General features: G+C 35.8%; 1 protein-coding gene across 2 annotated transcripts in view; it reads left to right on the top strand.

Annotated features, from left to right (window-relative positions):
• The window catches only part of COG6 (component of oligomeric golgi complex 6), a 56,679-nt gene that overhangs the window by 24,010 nt on the left and 10,407 nt on the right, over positions 1-22,262 (top strand). For both annotated transcript variants that reach the window (XM_086771922.1, XM_086771921.1), the window contains exons 10-16: positions 53-144; positions 4,507-4,571; positions 8,639-8,730; positions 10,450-10,567; positions 19,231-19,362; positions 19,916-20,083; positions 22,137-22,244. In XM_086771922.1, the coding sequence (XP_086628048.1) occupies positions 53-144; positions 4,507-4,571; positions 8,639-8,730; positions 10,450-10,567; positions 19,231-19,362; positions 19,916-20,083; positions 22,137-22,244 (775 nt within the window). The remainder of the gene's footprint in view (positions 1-52; positions 145-4,506; positions 4,572-8,638; positions 8,731-10,449; positions 10,568-19,230; positions 19,363-19,915; positions 20,084-22,136; positions 22,245-22,262) is intronic.

Below are 22,262 nucleotides of genomic sequence, written 5' to 3'. Positions count from 1 at the left end.
TCCCTGGCACCATAAACTGCTGATTTACACAGAAATTTCTGTCTTTGTTTAGGTACGTAGGAGACATGCTGGCCTGGTTGCATCAAGCTACAGCTTCTGAAAAAGAACACCTAGAAGCTATGTTAAAGCTTGTAACTATTCAAGGTAGTACTAGATTTTAAAACATATATTGGGAAGTGATAGCAAGTAAGTCTGTGATAAGTCAGAAAGTGTAATTAATTTCTTAGACTGAGCTTCATCTATGAGACCCTGATCTTGGATTTTCCTGGAGATAATTTCAGAGTAGCTAATGGTAGCATTTTGCCAGAAGAAAGCCCTTAATGAAGAACAGTATTTAAAAAGGCACTCTTTTCATTTTACCGTACTCATAGTAGATTTACACTAAATTTACAAGGTGACATTTTAGACTGTAGTTGAGAGTTCAAAAATTGCCTCTCATGTATATGAATACATTCTTGTAGGGTTGCTTATTGATATGTTGAGAATTCCTGTTACGCCTTGCTCATTTGTTTATTAATTTAAAAAAAAATAATTTCTTCTTCTATACTTCTCTTCCTTCTATGCTACAAATAAAATGGAGTTTTCTTCTGTCATGTAAGAGATTTATGGAGGTCAAAGCAAGCTGTGCATGGGCGTGTGAAGCTTTTTGATATCAAAGCTCTCCTTCATTGACAGAACTACAGATTATCATACTTATCCTTCAGCCCTTTTGCTCTCTTTTAAGTACATTGGACCTCTACTTTTAAGACCTTTGTCCTGTAGAAGCTGTAGTATGATTTGCCTCTATAGCTTCAGTCAAAGACTTTTTTAATAAATTAAACACACGTACTCAGTTGTAACAAACTCAGTGTAAGAACTTACTTTTGATCTGGATCCAGTGAGCTCTTCAGACTGTACACCTTAATTGCGTCCTGCTCTGGGATTTAAAGTTAATATGCATTCTCATCTTCCTCACTGCTAGATGTATTAATTGCCTTTTCTAATTAAGGTTATATGAGCAAGGAGGCTGTTGTAAATCAAACTGAAGGAATGTTGTTGATTTTTAACCGCAGTTACAGCATACTATAGAATTGAATTTAATATTATTTACTGCCGTGTCTCAGGGAGACAGGAAAGCAGGCCTCATGATGGTTGTATGGTACAGAAAAAGACATGGCAGTTCTTTGTAGATGACCATCTGATGCTTCTGCTGTACCTGGGGAGTCCTTCATGAAAAGCTAGCCCCATGGAGGATATTATTTTATCTGGTTCTCCTCTTGATTGTACTACTGTTGCTGCCCAGGCCTGCATTCTGTTCTGAAATTGTCCCACCTCCTTGTGCAGTTCTTTATTTAACTATTAAATCCCTTGACCTTCTGGCAGGAAGTCAGGCTGAGATGCTGTGACTACGTAATTAGATATATTTAGACCTTTTCAGCCATAGATCAGAGTAAACTACTTGAGAATACAGAGAATAAAAATGTTGTGGGGAAAAATATTCAAAAAAAACCCACCAAGCCAAAACATTTTTCCCAAGAGACTAGTATAAACAAGAGACTCAGTATTTCTGTCTGAAGCAAAAAAATGTTTTCCTGAGCTCTTCAGGAATGGATTTGCCGTCACTGTTGTGCAGTTTTCAAGAAATGTAAAGAGTGATTCTTAGCTTCATACTGGGAGCAAGAAAGCCCTCGGTGATTCTGTCTGTTAATTGTTGTTCTGCATCTTTGGGGAGTATTTTTGATGACAAAGATGGTTATGTGATAAGTTCTGTAAGACAAAACAATACTTTATGAGATAGCACTGAGTTCAACAAGAAGCATTTATGAGAAATGCAGCTTTATGAAGTACCTTGAGATTATGTGCTTTATATAAATACAGATCCTGAGCTGATGGTGCTAATCGGTGAGTACAGTGTCTACTGTACCAAGAGACTGAAGTTGAATTCAGTGTTTTATGGTACAGTCATCAGGTGTCTGGTAGTGTGGGCTACAGCAGATACTGGGTTAATTTCACTTAGCCATTTAAAAAGTGAACATCTTGTTTGTTTGCAGTTCTAGATAATAACAGAGATTTGCATCTCCAGAGAGCAAATCGTCCCAACAAAAGTTAGCTCTAAAGTAGACTTTCCTGGAGATTTTGATCACGGTTGTTTGTTGGGGTTTTTTTTTCATTCCCTGTAGAGGGAGCCCAAGCAACTAGTGTAGATTAGACACCTAATTGGGAGTCTAAAGTTAGGTGAGACGAATCTTTCCCTATAATAAGTTTTAACTTTAGTTTCAACTTGAGTAGCTTTTTTTCAGGTGGAACTAGTTTTGTTATTTTAATTCAGGAGTCTGCTCTGAGCTCAGATTTTTGTTTAAATTCTCCTATAAGCTCTTTCGTCATTTCAGGACTGTGGAGAATGTGGTAAATCACAGCTACACAAAAACTTCCCTTCTCTTGAGGAGAAAAAAAAAAAAAAAAAAAGCCCCATGTATAGCTATGGGTGAGATAGAGGATTTGGTCCCAGTGGAAGAAAAATTGTGTGAATGCTACATTGCTACATTTTTTGAGAAATGTTCCCATCGCAGTTTTTACTTTAAAGAGAACAAACTGTGTAGCCCATAATCAAGTATTCAAGAAGAGCTTTTTGAAAGTTTTAAAATTTTAAGCTTGCAAATGTTAACTCTTTAAAATTAATCTGACCAAAAAGGCTATTAAAATTTTAAGCACTGAAAACACGTTCAGAAAAGTTTAACTATTTTGCACTATACTGGCATAAAACGTCTGGTTCCCTTCTGTGGAGCTTAGATATTCTACTAACAGGAGCCTTCCAGTCTTACAGAGATCTTGCATTTGAAAGGAAGGGAGAATTGCAAACATTCTTTTTAGGAGAAGCAGTAGAAACCCATTTTTTATGGAGTTACAGGAACCGAGCTGGAGAGCAGAATCCAAACAAAGTCCAAGAAAGATCCCTCCCTTGTAGAAGAGTATGCAGACAAAAGCGATATGTGATGTAGCAGGCAGCCAGAAGCTTATCTTCAGTAATAAACTGTTTTCTAAAAGTTATTTTGAATCTTTAAGGATTTTATTCCATAATTCTTTTATGTCAGCATGATGTGCTATTGCTTGTAACAGTTATCTTGTAGCACAATTGGTTATGTTTCTTTTTACAGTTTGCTGAATCTAAAATATTCTAACTAGACATGAAAGTATATGTGAAGGCACAGGCATGCGATCTGTCAAGATTGTAATTCTATGTCCCGTGGAATTTGAACTTGTATATTTTTGAGCTAAAACTTTCATGCCCAAGAACTTGTTGTTAAGTCAATCTGGTTTAGATACACTGTTGCAAATATGTGCTAGGTGCTTGTTATATTGATGAACAGTAAAAGTGTGACTGTTCCTACTAAAAAAATGTGTAAATTGTTAGGGTGTTTCTGGGAACTAGTCACACACCATGCATCTTGTGGTTTATAATCCTACTTTCTTCCTTGATATCAATACTCAGATATATAAACATATTTTTATTATGGTACCAATTTTGTATGCTGAAATTCTTAAATCCACCACACTGAATTTAGTTGTTTCTCCTTATGTGGTTTTTGATATATCTTGGTGTAAAGAGACATTGGTATACATCTCTGATCTTTTGTTATTTTTACTCTCAGAGGTAATCTCTTTTAGTCTGAAATAAGAGCTGCAAAACAGAGCTTCAGGTCACCTGATTTCTGTCACATGTCACAGTCAGTTTGTTTACTGTTCATTGCATGAGTCCTATCTGAAGATGAACTCCTGTTGACAAGTTTTAAATTAGAATTAAAGTATTGCTGTCTCCATAAATCTATTCTGAGTTGTTACTGAAGTGAGAGCTTGAAGATCTGTTGCTTTCAGTTTGATTGATTTATGACAGTACCGGTTGCCATGCAACAATTCATTTGTGTTCCATGATAAGATAGGGCAATATTCTCCTTTTTATATAGTTCTGTGAAAGATGAGTTTCAATTGCTGCTGGGGAGGAAGCGTTTGCTAGTGCTACAGCACACGGCTGTGTGGAGGTACATATGTGATTTAATTTGTATCAGTGCCGTGAGCACGTCAGTACTGAACACTGACAGACACATGTATTTACAGTTCAGGCCTTCCAAAGTGGTATGTACCACTGCTTCTTGAGCATGTCACTGGCCTTTTTCTTCCGTTTAGTTTCATGAAGTGCTAATATTGAGCCTTACTGTGGCAGTTTCTTGCTAGATCATTTATTCTTTGCCTTACTCCTCCCTCAAATCCACAGGCACTATGTTGTGCTAAGAAGCAATTGCCTAGCATAAGGTAATGACTCTCCAGGACTCTGTTTTGTCATGCAGCTATATCTCAATGGCTAGATTTGAAGTTCAGTGGAGGTGTAAACTAGTCTTGTGGAGAAAGAACATGCGGTTCATAATGCTTTTTATGGAGCAGTAGCTCCTACATTTGTTTATTTGTTTCATAGTCTTGAAGAAAAGAGAATTACATTTGCATAATCTTGGCATGTGTTTGCATTAATTGTAGGTGTGGAAGAAAATATTCAAGAAGTAGTTGGGCATATCACAGAAGGTGTCTGCAGGCCTCTGAAGGTGAAGTATTTTGTTTTCCTTAGCGTTCTAAATACAAAAATTGTGCTGTCATGTTTTTCCAGAACCTGTGTCCCCATCTCTGCAATGTATTTTCATCTGGTTGAGAGTTCGATTCTCAACCTTGAGAGTCATAAAACCTTTCAAAATTAAAGATTCCAGAGGTCACAGATACCTGGTTTAAATAGTCATATAATGAGAGATGCTAGGATAGTAAATCTGTATCTTGGTTTTCTTTCACTTTCCTTAAAGGCCAGGAATTCTTATGTATAAAAATTTATCTTTGAGATAAGAATCTAGGAATGACTGTAGTAAGTCAAATGAAAAATCAATTTAATTTAGTACTCTGTTTTTCATAGTCGCCATTAGCATATGCTTAGGGAAGAGTGTGTAAGTTGCGCACTTGTGTCATGACACTTCTGTAGAATAGTTTCCTCGTCAGTTTATGAACTTACTAAGGAGTTACTGAGCCGTAGTTACTGTTTTTGTGTTTATTAGACCTCGATAGATTTTTCTTACATGAATATATCAAGCTGATATAAATTATTAGTATTCACAATATATCTTGCAGGAAGGAAGTGCATGTTTTAACTGTATGCTGTGCGACAAGCCAGCTCCTTTTGGTTTTGTTTTGTTTTGCAACTCCAGCTCTTGTACGGAAAGAGACCATGAAAAATTGTTTCCTACCTGCCATCCTTATGCTACTCTGATTTGCTGTATTTTTATTGCACCCCTGCACAGTTGTGGTTTTTTGGTTGTTTTTTTTTTGGTTTTGGTTTTTTTTTTGGTTTTTTTTTCAAACTAGAGCCTTAATCAGTTTAGGGGACCTATTTGATAGAAGTCATCAATACTGCTCCGTCAGGTGATTCACTGTCTTATTTATTGGATGTGCTTCACATAAGCAAAAAATAAAATAGACATGATGAAGTTGATACCAATAATTGCTTGACCATGCAGTGTATAAATCCAGGTGTTTTTAAAGTAAAAACTAGTGTACTGTTGTAATAAATTTTGTTTAGGATACTATAGCTATAAGCTGTGTCCAGTTGCCAAATACTTAGTCTCAAATGTTAACAGGTAAGTTCTGAATACTATACGTAAGTTCTTTATAAGAAAAAGATATGGTCTGAAGAGAGGTAAAAATCAAGAAAGTGCTGTTTAGAATATCACAGAATCACAGAAGGGTTGAGGTTGGCAGGGGCTTTTGGAGATCATCATCAGGGTCCAAACCCCCTGCTCAAGCCAGGCCACCTAAAGCTAGTTACCCAGGACCATGTCCAGACAGCTTTTGAATGTCTCCAAAAATGGAGGCTCCGCAGCCTCTTTGGGCAACTTATGCCAGTGCTCAGTCACCCTCACAATAAAAAAGTGTTTCCTGATGTTGAGGTAACCTCCTGTGTTTCAGTATGTGCCTGTTACCATAGAATTATGATCATCCTTCACAGCCTTTAGGTTTTTCACCTGTTGAAAAACACCTGTCATATTAGACAAAGAAGCTATTACCACAACTTTTTGGGAAGATCCTTTCCAAGCTTTCTGTGTTCTTCTTGCATGCTTTAGTTCTGTTAATACTGAATGCTGAATTCAGGTTTTTTTCTGTGCTTTTTAGCAAAGTAATTAGGGATAAAATCAAACCTTTGTGTAAGCTAGAGGGAGTTTTGATCTTATTTTGAGGACTTGTAATTTGTAGAGTTTGGTACAGAATACCTTCCATTTTGATTGCCAAGCACTTTACACTTGTGCACTTCTGCTGTCTGTGGACATATCCCCAGAATATTGCTGGTAGTTAGTTACTGTGCTAAATAAATGGAAAAAAAACTAAAAGAACAATTAAAGACTTCCCATTGTATTTTGTATTTTAATAGAATGCAACTTATGTTAATTCACTGCCAGTCTAGACTTCCTAATGTAAAATGTGCAGTATTTGTTGTTTCCCCTGGGGAAATCTTCCATAGCAAAAAAGCAGGAAAAAAACCCCCAACCCCCCAAGCAGAATAGCGTTCATACAATGCAGTTAGATGATTGCAAGCCATCGTGTTGAGAGGAACAACAAAAATACACTTAGTTTGGAGGACTCTTTTCTACAGTACATTGTTGTTTCTGAAGATTGTTCACAATAAGGAAAAATAACTACATTAAGTTCAGGGAAAACACTCTTTGTTGTAGTTGTATGGCACCACAGTATACTGCTTTTCTAGTGAATTTTTGCTGATATTTGCAAACCTGTCACTTTAATTTGAATTGATGCTGAAGTACAAAGTAGCCTGATTAAAGCCTAGCCATAGAATTTCCATGAGCACTTTTTAATACTTTCAGAATTACATAGAATTTTCTTACTGGTTTGTGTCTTTTTGTGTGATTGTACAGTATGATGCAGTTTCTTTACTTTTGAAGAAGGATTATGCTTATATGCAATATAAGTTGTCCAGATTTCTTATTGATACTGGTTTGAGTTTTAGGTTTCCAAGTGAATCTTGAGTACTCACTTAGCACAGGCCTTTCATTTCAGGTGGAAATAGGAGGACCCTAAAAACATTTAAATTAACGTCATCATCTTTTCCATAGCACTTAAGATGACGTCAAAACTAACAACGTTTTTGATGCCTTACGTAGACTTCAGATAGTCTTTTATGAGGAACTGACTACAGGACACATAGGATTAGGAAACAGTAAGAGCTGTAAGTCCAGGACTTCCCTGAGCAGGTTAGGTTTAGTCACTTGCAAATATTGGTTCCCCTGTAGAAGATTTCTGTATGGGAAGCAGCAATGCTTCTTTTCCTGCTTTGTTTTTTTTTAATTCTCATTTTTGTTTCCTAACTCTAAAATGTTTTGGGTTTCTTTCCCTCCTTTTGCCTGTTCTATCTTTTTCTGTTTCTTAATTCTAGTCTTTATTTTCAGTTATTGCTATTTTTTTTTGGTCAATATTTTGATTTTCATCTTTTTCCCCTACCTTTCTTATTTTCTTTTTGCTGTATACCTAGAGTATACTCAGTATCCCTGCCCAAATGATCTTTTATGCAATGTTGGAGATAGGCATTTGTATATATACGCCTGTGCATACATTGAAGAGCAAAGTTCACCTGAATGTTGAAATTAGCTTTGTGCATTGAGCTTTGCGAACAAGAGTCAAAAAATATTATTCGTTTGTAGTCTCTGACTTAGATGCAAAGGGAGAGGATTGAGGAAGCATAATCTTAGTTAATTCTCCCTGCAACTGGGTCTCATGAATTGCTGCACATTGTTCTCCATTGAGCAGTAGAGAAATAACTTGGGAGAGCGGGTGGCGGCTGGTGATTTGTGTATAACCCTTTCACACACAGGCATGTGGGAGAGCTGGGCAGTGGTAAGTCATTGTCTATCACTGTTTCGTGAGTGCCCAAAGATTGACCCTGGGGCAGCCTTTTATGAGTGGATTGAGACTGTGTGCACGATGCAGATGAGACATCAGCTGTCCAACTATAAAGACAATCAGCACTGTTTTGGTCTGTGTAGTCTATCTCCTGGTTGAGATAAACAGTCAACATAGCCGGTCACTAGTTATAAATATGTCTAATTAAATACCAGTAGGAAGTATACATCCTCTCCTTTAAGTGAAGAAGATATAATCCAAGTATCTTTTGGGTAAAATACTTAATACTTTGGATGTTCCGAATTGCTGCATTGATGCTAATGATCAACTGTTGTACTTTGGGGATTTTGCAGCTTTGCAACTGATCTTGCTACTCAGTGCTGGGGAGAATCCCAGTACGTACTGGTGTTACTTCATCAGATGAGCTCATTATTGTGAAATCTTCACTAACAAATTGCAATAAAAATCTATAGGGACTTAGGTCTATTTATTTATTTATTTATTTAAGACCGCATACACCTTTTTTTCTACACAGAGGCTTGACAACCAAGAAGCACTTGCTTCAAGCAGAATGTTATAGTTAACTGGACATTTTTCTTTTAAATTTATTTCTGGTTAAATTTCTTTTTTTAAAAAACAGGCGTATATTGCATATAAAAGCATAGAGGTTGACTTTTGAAATGTATGACCCGAAGGATGCTTATATTTCTTTGTTCTGCAGGTTAGAATTGAGCAGGTGATTGTTGCTGAGCCAGGAGCAGTTTTACTGTACAAGATTTCTAATCTTCTCAAATTCTACCACCATACAATCAGGTAGGCAAAATTACAAGGTATATTTAAGATGTCTTTTTTTTTTTTTTTTTAATTTGTGTATGTAAAGAGTAATATAGCAAAAAATATTTTTGTGGCTTAGTTTTATACTCTGTACTATGGAATGAAGGAGAAATGTGCATGATATCAAGCAGATGCCATTTTCTGTTGTCATTCCTCAATTCATATTTAATCTACTTTGGAATATAGCATCAATTTGCCACAGAAACTGTTTATTCTCTGTAGATACAAATAATATACAAAAAAAACTACACAGAACATTTAAGATGACAAAGTCAAATCCCCTTTGAGAAAAACACTAGAATTACATTATCTCTAGAAATTCAATTTTCCTTTTCTTCCTTAAACAACTACGTTTTGATACATTGTTTTTCTAATTATGCATTTACTTTTTTCTATTGGGAAGATCGTTGCCTTATTCTGTATCTCGCTGTTGAAGGTGGACGAATCATCTTGTAACCTTCCAGATGCCACCGGGAACACAGAAACTGGATAAAACTCAGAACCACTGGTTTTATACATTTTGACATTTGCAGTAGTTTATATTGGTTTGAAAAAGCAATAGCAGGAAAATCTTCCTCCTCAGCCCTGAGCTGAATTGCTGAGAATTTGAATCGCGAATATTACTACTACTTGAGCTTCTTTTCTGTCTGAAAAGACATTTAGATGTTGAGCAGACCGGGATAAGTGTTTCTTGGGCTTCTCCCACTGTATTTAAAATCCTCAGTTTTGATGGTGCTACAGGTCTCTGGTAGGACACATATAAGACCTATTCCTAATTTTATAGTTAAAAAAAGCTGAAAGATTTTTGCTGTCGTTTTCCTGTCTCCAAAGTTTGTGTTTCCCAGTGATTATAAAGCTTAGTGCAATTGACGATGTGATGTTAAAATGGAAGATCTTAGGCAGTCTTGTCTGTTGCTTTCTGTCTTGCTAATGATATATTGTTTGAAGGCTATTGAACTGCCTTCTGTCAGCTGAAAAATTTCCTCTATATAGAGGAAGTACACCTGACTAATGAAGGGAAAATTCAATTTGAGAAATGAATACACCAAATACAACAAGATTATGATAAAAAAATCAAGCTACAAGTTTAAATTAATCCTATTACAGTGCAATTAATTTTTACTGTCATTTTTGTAGCTTAAAAGTGCTCTTACTTTAGACAGAAGGTATATCTGTGAGAGGAGCATAGTCATGTAGTGCCATTTAAGGTTTACGTGGTATTCATGCTAAGCATAATAGCTTGACACTTGGAATAGCAAGGTATGAGTTCTGGTATTTTTGGAGACGTCTAACATCGCAATGAAGAGAGAAGAAAGATTATACTATCCCTAAAGGACAGTATGACGGAATAGTTATCAACCCTTTTTATTTATGTAATCTTTTTCCTATAACAGAAGTAGATTTACAGAATAACAAAACAAAAATACAGCAGGTTTTAGAATTCTGTGAAAAAAATTGTGCAAAGCTTTATATAGCTTGTACTTAATATCTGCTTAATAACATGATTGATAATGCTTATTCTCACAGGCATATTATGAGTGAATCTCTCATCTGATAGGGAGAACTGTTCCTTGCAGTCATTTGTTGTGAATTTTCAACTTTGAAAATAGTCATATTTGAAATGCTGTCTAAAGTATCTGACCCTGTCATGTTCCCTGCCACTTCAGATTATTTAATTAATCTTAATTTTGTTTTCAGTGGTATTGTAGGAAACAGTGCAGCCACACTGTTGACAACAATTGAAGAAATGCATTTGTTGAGCAAGAAGATATTCTTCAATAGCCTGAGTCTTCATGCAAGTAAATTAATGGACAAGGTTTGTTTCAAAGTCGTACAGCTTTCATGTTTCAAAACACATTTTCATTTCTCTTTTGTCTAGTGAGATTATTAGAGGAATAGCTGTTTTATGTGTCAACTTTTCCTAAAACTGAAGTTTTCTAATTTCTGTGTTTTAGATATGGAACTACTTTAAAAACTTCCTGTTTATGTTTTAATTCTTTTAATAGTTCTATTTTTGTGAAAATATGACTACAATACTGTTGTATTTGTTTACAGAACAGTTTACATATTTTTAAAATCTATGAGAAGGAACAACATTAGGAAATGTCCCTGACTGCAATAAAGCAAAGTCAGCTGATGGAGCTAGATAATTTCTATTAATGCATCATTAGATCAGTAGTTAATTGCTTACATGCATAATTCCTTTCTTGAAGTTATGAAGTATATCCCAAGATGGTAAGCTAAATAAAAATAAAACTTGGGGGTTTCTGTCTCTTATAAAAATAGTTTTACCACATGAATATTGCTGCAGTTAAAAGCAGAAAGCAGAATATACATTTGTTACACCAAACAACTGTATCTAAGCCAGCGTCACTTTCCTGGTATTTTTTCATCTCCTGTTTATCTCTTCGATTTGCATTTCAGTGAACTTCCCATTGTTCAAGAACTAATGCAGTTCTTTCTAATTTCTTCCCGCTGTATTTGTATGTGTTGCTGGTGGTGGATCTGCCCATTAAATCTCACCTTTCTAAAATCTAAGTGAAGTCAAAGAAAATTGTTAGGCTACACATTCCTTTCTGCTTCGTAGGGATCTGGTCTTCATCCAGCATCCTTGTCTGAGATATGATTAGTTGACTAAGTCCTAAAGCCAAGAAGAGATGCCTTTCTTTGTTCCTAGTTAATTGCCCAACCCTAGAATTCAGAAAAGCCCTCACATTACTGTTATTTCCAGTTAAAAATAAAAAAAAAAAAAAAGTTTGAAAGTGGAAAACAAACAGCAAAGTTTTGTAAGTGTATTTCTAGATTATTTATACTTAGCCTACAAGAAAAGACAAAAAAATACATAGATTTAAAGAAACTATTCTTTATGCAAAGCCTTGTAGTTCACTGACCATTCAATGGGATTTTCTGAGTTTGGTCAATGTTGTTCTGTGGTCTCAAAGTAATTTTCTCATTCTGCACAGTTTGCATCTGGTCCCAATTTCCTGTCTTTCTGCAAGGGCTGAGGAATTATTTTCTCAAAGGAACAGTTGTTCCTCCTCTTCTCCCCTTCAGTATATCCCAGTGACTCCTTTCAGTGTTAACGAATGGTTCATTGGGTTACTTGTTAGTTGCTACACCGTAATGCTGAAGTCCACTTAGTACATTGTTTGATGTCATGGGATATTTCCATTTGAATGTGATGTCATTGGAATAGTAGTTCCTACGCTACTAATGCTCCTTCAAGGGTCCGTTAAAGCTTGAGTTCCTAAAATGTACAATGAACAGGGACAGTATGAATTTACCAATATAAATAAATAAATAAAGCTTATGGCTTGCTATGGGCATACACTATTGTATACAAGTTCCTCAAAATGCTTTATTTCCTAATCCATAAGCTAAAATAAAATGCCTGTGTACTTGTTCCTTCTGTGAGGAGAAATCAGTGGTAGACCTTAGCCAAGATATATGAATGCATTCTACTTAGAAAGAATGTGCAGACACAGTAGTGCTTAAGGAAAGACATTTTCTTGGCTTTAAACTGTAAGACAACTCTGTATTCATCTCTGTTGTGCTTATCTGTTGTATTTATCCTGCTGGGTTTTAAATCTATACCCAAACAGGATCCAGCATAATTTTTCTGCTTGTGTAACTCAAAACCTTTGTACTTTAGTTTTGGGTGATATGCTGTTTACAGTTTGAAGACTAGTAGAATTCAGAAGAAGGAGGAGTGATAAAGGAATTGTGATCCTCCAGTTCATGGTGTGTGTTCTTTGTATTGTCACTATGGGAAGGTTGTGTAATCCTCTTTACCCTCTTAGTTCCCCTTCCCTCAGCCCCCAGCCTGGATGTAACTGGCTCTAGATGCTGCCATTGTTTTATAAAGGAGTCAAATTTGGTTGTACTGACATTAAATAAAGGCAGTGATTGCACTACCACTTTCAGTGGTGGTTTATTATAAATAATGAATGGCATACTGAGCCTACTGTGTAATGTAAAAAAATCATAATATTGGTTTTCTCATAAACACATTTTATAAATCAGATCTGAAACATTGACAATTTTACGTTGCATATGTGCCCTATGAAGATCTTTCCTCAGAATATAATTGAAGTCAAAAGCTTAAAAGAGACTCGGAAGATTAGATATATGAGTAACAAAGGCATCCACAATTATTTATTATTCTCTGTGCTTAGTAGTTAACGACAAGGTAACTCTATAGGTGAGAAGGAATCTTACTGTACTGATGTGTAGTTCTTGTAACTGAGAGTTTTAGACAGTCCTCTGAAGCACCTTATATTATTACCTTTCATGAGTGGACTACTGAATTAATAGAATGATGTCTTATCTCCTCATGACTGAAATTAGTTTTGCTTCATAAAAAAATACAAAATTAATAGACTGAATTACACTCAGAGAAACATTAGTTTCCATGAGATAAAGACTATATTTTATAATAAATTTAATTCTCTTATTACTTAGTTTATTGTGTGTTAGTATATAGATAACCAGCTTTTATGCCTTTTCATATGTCTTCATTAATTAAGCAGTGAATGTCACAATGCTTTTACATTTTGAGGAATCTCAGGGTTGCTTTTTACCATCCTTTTTCTTCGTGTGTGTTCAGACCAAAATTGTGTATGTATATTAGGAGGATTCTCTTCACGTCCCAGCCTTTTTACCAGTTTTTTTGCTAACTGTGTGTGCACTGCAACTGCTTCTAGTTTGGTTTTTTTTTTTGGTTTTTTTTTTTGGTTTTTTTTTTTTTTTTTTACTTCAGAGAGGATGAAAGGACTGGAAAACAAGACCCTTTGTGCTTACATATGTGATTGCAAAGGCTTCATTGCTGATGTCCTGTTATGCACAAAGAGAATACTCACTTGTAAAATTATTAAATTGCTTTTCACTTGGACAGTCTGGAAATCACGGTTCCTTACTTCTACTTATATTTTGTTTCTTAAGGCATTGGTAAGCCTGTTTCAAAGAATATCAGCTGTCTTACTATGATTAAAATGTGATTCTTAAGGCAATTTAAATAACTTTGGAAATAGATTAAAATACAAATAGGATGTTCTTAAATAAAAAAATATTTCTATAAGCTTACGTGCCTCTTTTGTTTAGATTATTACAAAGTGGTGAACCTAGCCTGTGTGAATTACACCATTTTAATAATAGTATTCCCTCAGTATCAGTTGTTGCTGATAATTTTAAAATGGTAAGCAAGAAATTCTGAATGGAAATCAGTTCTGCATTTTTTATTTAATTTAAAGAGAATATAAGTGTTTTCTTAATTGCTCTTCATAGCTGCAAAATTCTAGGAGACTTAGTTGTCATTACCAGTGAATTTGTAACTTGTTAGGGGTCCCTTTAGCCCTGTGCAAATTCTCTTGTACTGTAGTGTGGGGAGAACTGTCTAGATAACACTGGTGTGTTACTATGTCTTGCTATTGTGTGCTTTTTTAATATCTACAATCTAGGTAGTAGCTGATAGACCAAATAGTATTTAAGCAAATCTTTCTCTTAAGTAGAGCTACTTGGGAGCTTTTTTTAGGCAAACCAGGTTTCATTAGATAGGCTAACTCCTCAAGATCCCTTCCTTTGGATGTGGAGGAATGACAGGATGGTAATTTAACTCTGATGTCCCTCATCACCACAGACAATTTAATTCCCTAGGTTATTGATTATTCTGAGTTGAGCATTGCTTTCAAACTGCCTGGCATTTGATTTGTGAAGTGCAGTGGGAAACTTGAGACTTCAGGCTGTTCTTTCTAGGACAAGAAAATAGCTTCCTCTTCAGATCTATTTTTGAGAAGAGTCCCATGTTACATAAGGAACGTTACAAGCGTGGAGCTGTATGGAAACTTAAAGGCAGTCTTAGATCGGGATTCTCCCTCTTGGTTGTCAAGCCATCAGTGTAAATGATACAGGGAAATCCCTGGTTACTTCACAGTACTTAGGGACTTGCTCAGAGGCACTTTCCTATGAACATTTTTTTTTTTTCCATTACATCAGAAAATCTCAAGCATCCTGGTTGTATTCTGAAAATAAGGTAGTCAGCAGTTTTCACAACTTCAGACTCTTCAGTCTGAGAAACCCTTTTTATGGTGTTCTCATTCAGAACTTCTCAGGTAGCTCTTCACAGTCTGAAGTCTATGTAACAGAAATATCCAGGGTACTGCCTGAAAATTAGTCCATTTTTATCTCAGAAAGGCAACACACAAGGGATTCTCTTTGGCTCTGATACTCCTTGAAACCTGTCATGAAGCTTGGTAACAGAATAATTGCAAAGCCACTTTGTTTACAGGGTTTAGAATGTCATTCACAGCTTTGGGATTCTCAGGTCATCGTAGAGCTCAGCACTGACATCATACAGAAGCTGTGCATCACCGCCCTTCTCCTGTGTCACTGAAGGTTCAGTGCATCAGCTTTCACTGCAAACGCTGTCTCTCCTTTGCGTTGTTGGCTGTTACCCTTCAAAGGCAGTGTTGGGCAGTCTTGCCAGTACTTTCTAGCTCTGGTAACAATTGGTTTATTCTGGTTTTTGGTTCAACTAGAATGTTTTTTTTGGCCCGTGTTTGTGTCCCTGTACTGAAAAATAGTGTTTGTTTCTTTTTAGCTTTCTTGGACCCAGCCATGGGTCTAGCAGCCATACTATTAAAGCAGATCAGAATTATAGGGTCAGTTCTTATATATCCTTTTATATGTTTCCTTTGACCCTGCACTAAAAAAATCAAATGTTTAGGGGTTCGGGATTCTGCTTGTGTTCCTCACTGTCTGGATCTAATTAAGAACAACCTGGTACAATTACCATTTTAGAGATAATGACAAATCTAGGAGAAAATACGAAAAGAAAATAGTTATCTGAACAATAGAAGCTGTTCCAATGAAACTGGAGGCAAAGTTGAAAGCGCCTAATGCACTGGAGTGGATTGACTGCTCTTTCAGTTCTCTCATATTGAGAGAGTGGTCATTTAAAATCATGAGTCCACTGGTGAGGCATTTTAACAAACCTGTTCGGCTGACCTGTGCCAGCGTGTTTTATCGGATCAGCTGATACATTAGGAGAGTGGGAATTTTCAAGCACTCTTGTCTTTATTCTGGCTTCAGTAGTACTCCAGAACAATTATTAAAGTAAAGCATAATTACAAACATTGAATTAAATTGAATGAGAGTTATTGTAAGAGTACTGAAGAGAGATGATGCCAAACTGCTATCTGAGCTGTTAAAAGACTGTTAGTAGAGTACCGCAAACCAAGCTTTGGGATTGTTATTCCTTAGTGCTGTTCATTTTAGAGTAGATCTGTGAAAATAAAATGTTGTGATCGCATTATCTGTTATGTTTGTCAGTGGGAGAGGTAGTGAAACATTGCATGAGAAAACTGTACACTTATCCCTTGTAATTTGATTCCTGTCAGAATGAAACCTGTTAGGTTTCTGGGAAACCAGATATGGGATAGATGAAATGAGACTGGTTGATGTTGTGGTCTGAATGGATCCCTGTGAACAAAACAAACCGAGCAAGAATTTTTCTGTTGTCTTTTCTTTCAAAACCAACTTGACACCTGAAAAGAAAAGCATGCCATTAAGCATTCTACTGTGGAGCCCATAGTGATCTCTGTAGGATCCTAACAGGGCTCCAAAGAGTTTAGAACAGTTTCTCTGAAGCTTCTCTTGTAGACATGCATTCAAGTTTTCTAGGCTACTACTGCTTAACTATGGTGAATATTGTTTCAGTTTGTAGAATGACCTTCTGTAGTTGACACTAACCGGTTGTAACTGACAGGATGGAATATCCAGATGCCTTTTTACAAGGGTCCACGTCTGTAGTGCTTTGTCTCCACCCTCTGCCAGTGAGGTTTCCAAAAAGACTTTAAAAAAGCTATTAAAAGCTTATTAGGTCCTTTAAAAAGCCACCAACCTTTTGTTTGTCACTCTGAGCAATGCTTTCTCTGAGGAGATCTGTGTTTACAATGAGGGTGGTGGAACACTGGAACAGGTTGCCCAGAGAAGGTGGTAGATGTCCCGTCCCTGGAAATGTTCAAGGCCAGGTTGGACTGGGCTCTGAGCAACGTGATCTGGTTGGAGATGTCCCTGCTGCTTGCAGGGGGCTTGGACTAGATGACCTTTAAAGGTCCCTTCCAACCCAAACTATTCTGTGATTCTACGATTTAAATTACTGTCTTGTTTTATTTAATACTAGTATCAGAGAATTGCAGAATGGATGAGGTCAGCAGGAACCTCTGGAGATCATCTAGTTCAACTGTCTTACTCAAACAGCATCAGCTGCAGCAGGTTGTCCACGACTGGTTCCAGTTGAGTTTTAAATGTCTCCAAGGATGGAGACTCCACAACCTCACTGTGAAGCTTTCTCCAGTGTTTGACCGACCTCACAGTAAAAAAATTTTTTCCTATGTTTTAATCTGTGCCTATTGCCTCTTGACCTGCACTGAACACCACTACGAAGAATGTGTCTCCCTCTTCTTTATCCCTCCCATAAGGTGTTTATACACATTGATAACATCCCCCCTGAGCCTTCTCTTCTCTGGGCTGAACACAACCTCTTTTTGACCAGTCCCTTCATGAGGTTCCTGGCCCTTTGCTCGACTCACTCCAGTATGTCCATGTCTTTCTGTACTGTTAACTTTCTAATGTTCAGGTAGGATAGTATATAAATAGTTTTGACTGCTTGCCTATACAATAATTTTATTATTTGCAGGTGCACATATGAGCTTCTAACAAAGCTTCTCTCCTTAGTATTTGCTCCAGTCCTTAATGGAATTAGCTGTATTTAATATGAACAAAAGTTGCACTTTTTTTTTAATTTAACCTTCTTTGTAAATGAAAAAGGGAAACAATTGACATACATGCATTCTCTTCTTGATTGATGATACTGCCTTTTCTTTTTCCTGTTTTCCTTTGCTGTTTGTTAAATCCTTCAAGTCATCCTTTGAGCTAGTTGTAGCACTTTTAGTGTCCATTGTAATTTTAGGAGAATTAATTTCAGTTTTGTATATTGGATTTTAAAAATTGGGAATTTCTTCTTGTTGTCTTTGAAAGGCTGAATGGCTGATTGTCCTCGTTTCTGCATGACTGAACTGCTGGTTATAACTCATTAGACACTCCATACTATGTTAGAGTATGTTTTAGTGCTATTGAACTAGTTGCTACAGAACTTCCCTGATTTTTTTAGTTACCTCCTGTCTAGCTTGCATCTGAAACAGGTACTCCAAAAGTAGAACTCCACATGCGTTTCAGATCTGTTTTTCTGGAAGTAGGATCGATTATGATAATCTTTTAGTGCACGTAAAACATGAAGGCATCTTTTTTTTTTTAAATTAGAATAGCGATTTAGCTCTCACAAAGTCGATAGGTTCCTCTGTAAATTAGATGTCCGTTTTAAAACTTTCCTTTTTATTTCTTAAAAAAATTCCAATCTATACTTGTGCAAAAAGTTTGAATTTTCAAAATTAATATAGCACTGCATTATTTTTCCTTCCACTTACTGATAATTTTTGCTCTGTTGGCAGTAGTCAGGAATTTTAAGCTAAACCAAATAGAATCTAACAATCTAAACCTTTTTTCCTTGCTGTGTTTTCTTCTTCCATAATGTTCCTTGCTCCCATCTAGAAGACAGTGGATTTCAAAAGAACAGATTAAATGAAAGATGAAGCTAATTTAGAAGCTTCTGACCATGAGCTACTTCAGGAGACAAAAACTCTGTGCAAAGAAGCCTGAAATTACCATTGCCATGATCTATGTGTGTGTTGGAAGTGAAAACCCCATCAAACTGTAGCCTCAAATTAATGTCCAAATATCCCTGAACACGGTCCAGTTCAAGTCTGAGAACAGTGTGTTCAGGGCACAATCAATACCCCTAATAATAACAGGAATAAACAAGAAGTCACCCAGTGCTGTAAATTTCAGTAAACTTTGCGACTGATCAGCACTGAATAAGTGCCTCTTTCTGAATTACTCTTATCTCATTGCTAGAATATTTGTTTAATGCTTTCAAGACTACATGTTCAGAGAACAACTACTCTTCTCTGAACCTATTAGATTTAGTTTTCCATTAATTCCTACAATTCAGTATACTGTCTCTTGGAAAGTGAGAATAGAGGAACACTTTGTATTCAGAAGGATGCGAAAAAGTTTTTGATCTGTCTTGGTAACAGAGTGGGGACATGTATGGCATCTCAAATGTTTCAAAAGACACAAAGCTGGAGTCTTAGGAGTGTTGCAGAAGTGCACACTGCCTTGCTTTGCTGCACCCAAACACCTTGAGTGAGACGCACAGGCTAGTACCAGGCCAAATTTAGTTCTCCCTGCATCCAATTATTATCTGAAGTATGCTGGGTTTGTTCAGTGTCAAATTAAAGTTCTTCTCTGCATGGCTACATGTAATTTTATTATTAGCTGGTTGCATTTGTGCTAACAGATTGGATGGTGCTTGCTGTAAATGAAATTTAAAACCCCCCACAAACAGATATTCTTGTTCTTTAGGTTGAACTCCCACCTCCTGATCTTGGCCCAAGCTCTGCACTAAATCAGACACTTAACTTGCTGCGGGAGGTTCTGGCATCTCACGACTCATCTGTTGTTCCACTTGATGCCCGTCAAGCTGACTTTGTGCAGGTATAAGAATGCTTGACTGCTCTGAAGAGGAGGGAAAAAGAAGTATGTGTAGATTAGTCCTGGTACAAAAAAAGACGGGTGAAACATTTTTTTTTTTTTTTTTTTTTTTTTTTTGTCTGGTCCCTTTTTGGAGCTCTCTACCAAAGCAGGATTTGTAATGTGAATAAGATGGTGACTAACAAAGTGGATAATTACAGTACTGTATGGATTGCTACTCTTAACACAGTATCTAAATTCTGTTATCCAATTACTACTCCATTAAGTAAATACACGCTTAAGATTGTACAATTACCAATTATCTAATCTGGGTTACTCTTCCTCCTGCTAGGTTAGACTCTATTCTCCTCAGGTTTTTATACTTTTCCCATCACTATGGTAGCTGATCACCTGCTGACAAATCCAGTAGAAAACTGCTTTCACAGTTGGAAACTCTCATTTCTCCTTCTTCTACTTTGGGGAATAAATACGTGATAGAGACAGAATGAGCTTAGAAGCCTTGTGTGACATGATTTCCTCCCTCCCCTCCCTCTTTTCTATGTGTTTTCTATTTTAGGTTCTGTCTTGTGTGCTAGATCCATTGCTACAGATGTGTACTATGTCTGCTAGTAATTTGGGCACAGCTGATATGGCAACCTTCATGGTAAATTCGCTTTATATGATGAAGACTACTTTGGCTCTCTTTGAATTCACTGACAAACGTCTAGAAATGTTACAGTTTCAGGTAAGCTTTAACAACCTGAAAAAAAAATGAACTTGTTACTCATTTTTGGCAGACTATAAGTTGTGATGTGAACATATTTATCTTTGATAATGTTGGCTTTGGGTCAATTCTAAATCAAGGAAATGGGATTAGAGGGGTTCTTATCAGACACCATAAACAAATAGCAGGTATCAGAGCTTTTAATACACAGCATCTTTTATTTTAATCAGACAAAAAATTATTAGAAGATTGTTTTATTATTTTAGTTTAGTTGCAGATAAACCCATATCAGTGAACATGTTCATCGTCCTAGTCATTCTAATACTTATCCGCAAACTGTGTGAGATGAAGCAAATGAAAGTTGAAAGCTCAAACAATCAAATAACTGACTATATTTCATCTTATCATTAACACTAAATTATCAGCTAGTTTATACTAGAATATAGTATAGCTGAAGTTACTACTTCAGTCCTTCTTTCTACCTTTCTTTTCTCATTTGTGTAATTTCATCTAATGTCCCAGGGTAGTAGTTCCTGTGTGGTAACATTTTGGACTGGAAATGTGTTTTATAAACCATTGACCTTGGAAAACTTAGGCACTGACCATTTATAGTTTTGCTACATGAACATCTCTGCAATGTCTCAGGAGAGCTTTTGGAGGTGGGGGGCTTGGAAGAAAGTTATAACTTCTTATTTGAAGGCATCAGTATACTAAGATTGATTGTGAGCCATTTTTCACTTTCTACTCCTAATTAGAATTTCTAACACCTTTTAGCTCTGAACCAAACAGACAACCCCACCAAACTGTCTGGGGCATTTCTAATTTCCATTATCAGAGTTCCTTTTTCCACAGTAAATGTTGCAATTGATTTATTCTTCAAATAAGCAGTAGAATTGAAGGTTATGCATTTAATACCATTTACTTTCTTCGAACATTTTACAAATACAGGAACAGACTGAAAAAATATCTTTAAGATTATACATAAGTAGGTTATTAAAGTGGAGTTAGAATGACATATTTAATAAGAGAAACATTTTTCATAGAGAAAAAGAACTCTCTAAGATGGTTAAAATCTCCAAATTGAAATATTAAATTTCCCTCATGATTTAAAAAAAAAAGTGCATTTTTCTAAACAATTTCAGGAAGTAAAAAGGTGAAGTCTTAATATATCAGACATGGAAGTCTTAATATATTACTAGAGTTTGATACATTATGAATTTTTCGGGTTTTTTTAGGAAGAAAAGTAAAAGAACTGTGAGTAGTCTTCTGTAAAAATGAAGTAATAATGTATATATACCCAAATATCTTTCAAGAGTACTCAAACTAAAAAATGATAGCTACTACTGTAACTGGATTTAGTGATTAGGTTTCTCTGCAAAGTGAAGATTATACTAAGAACATAAAATACTTTTATATCTTTTTTCATATGAAGATAATTAAAGCAAAATCGATAGCTGTAATATCATTGTCTAATGAAATTCTAATTTAACTCTTACTTAACTGTTCTTTCAGTTAACTTTTTTCCAAATATATGTTTGTCAGTATTGAATTTAAAAGCATTACTGATTATGATTTAGTTTCAGTTTTATTTTCCTTGTGAAAACCTGTCTCTTTCTCTTGTTTATTGTAAAACTGCCATGGTATTGTAAATATTTTAAATAAGAGCTGAATGATTTTTATGACATATTTTCAAAGAAGTATAGCAAAATAAAATCATATAGCAATTTCTAAGATTAGAGCTTTGGTATTCTTAATTTTTGGTGCTGTTGAATTTACAAATAAAAAAAATTAGGTTCTTCTGTTAGTCAAACGTGAAAGAATTATCAATATTTTTATTATTGGCTCTTTATAATATGGAAGATGTAAATGGATAAAATAATTATGCTGTACGTATCTGTGGGTTTTCCTTGTCTGTTGATCACTCACGTTTTCTTATTTTTTTTCTTTTTTTTTCTTCTTTTTTTTGTCTTATTTTTTTCTTCTCATTTATATTTCTAGACCTTTTAACCCTAGACCTTGTTCTGTTTAAAATTCTCATGCACATTTTATAAACCACTTATGCTTAAAATTTCAGATTGAAGCTCATTTAGATACACTCATAAATGAACAAGCTTCCTATGTGTTAACAAGAGCTGGTCTAAGTTACATATACAACTCCGTGCAGCAACACAAACCGGAACAGGTAAGCTGATGTAATGTA

This window comes from Chlamydotis macqueenii, chromosome 1 (genome assembly GCF_036417535.1).
Source record: "Chlamydotis macqueenii isolate bChlMac1 chromosome 1, bChlMac1.mat, whole genome shotgun sequence".
Lineage (NCBI taxonomy): Eukaryota > Metazoa > Chordata > Aves > Otidiformes > Otididae > Chlamydotis > Chlamydotis macqueenii.
The sequence above is the reverse complement of the archived record's forward strand: the minus strand, read 5'-3'. Positions and strand labels throughout refer to the sequence as shown.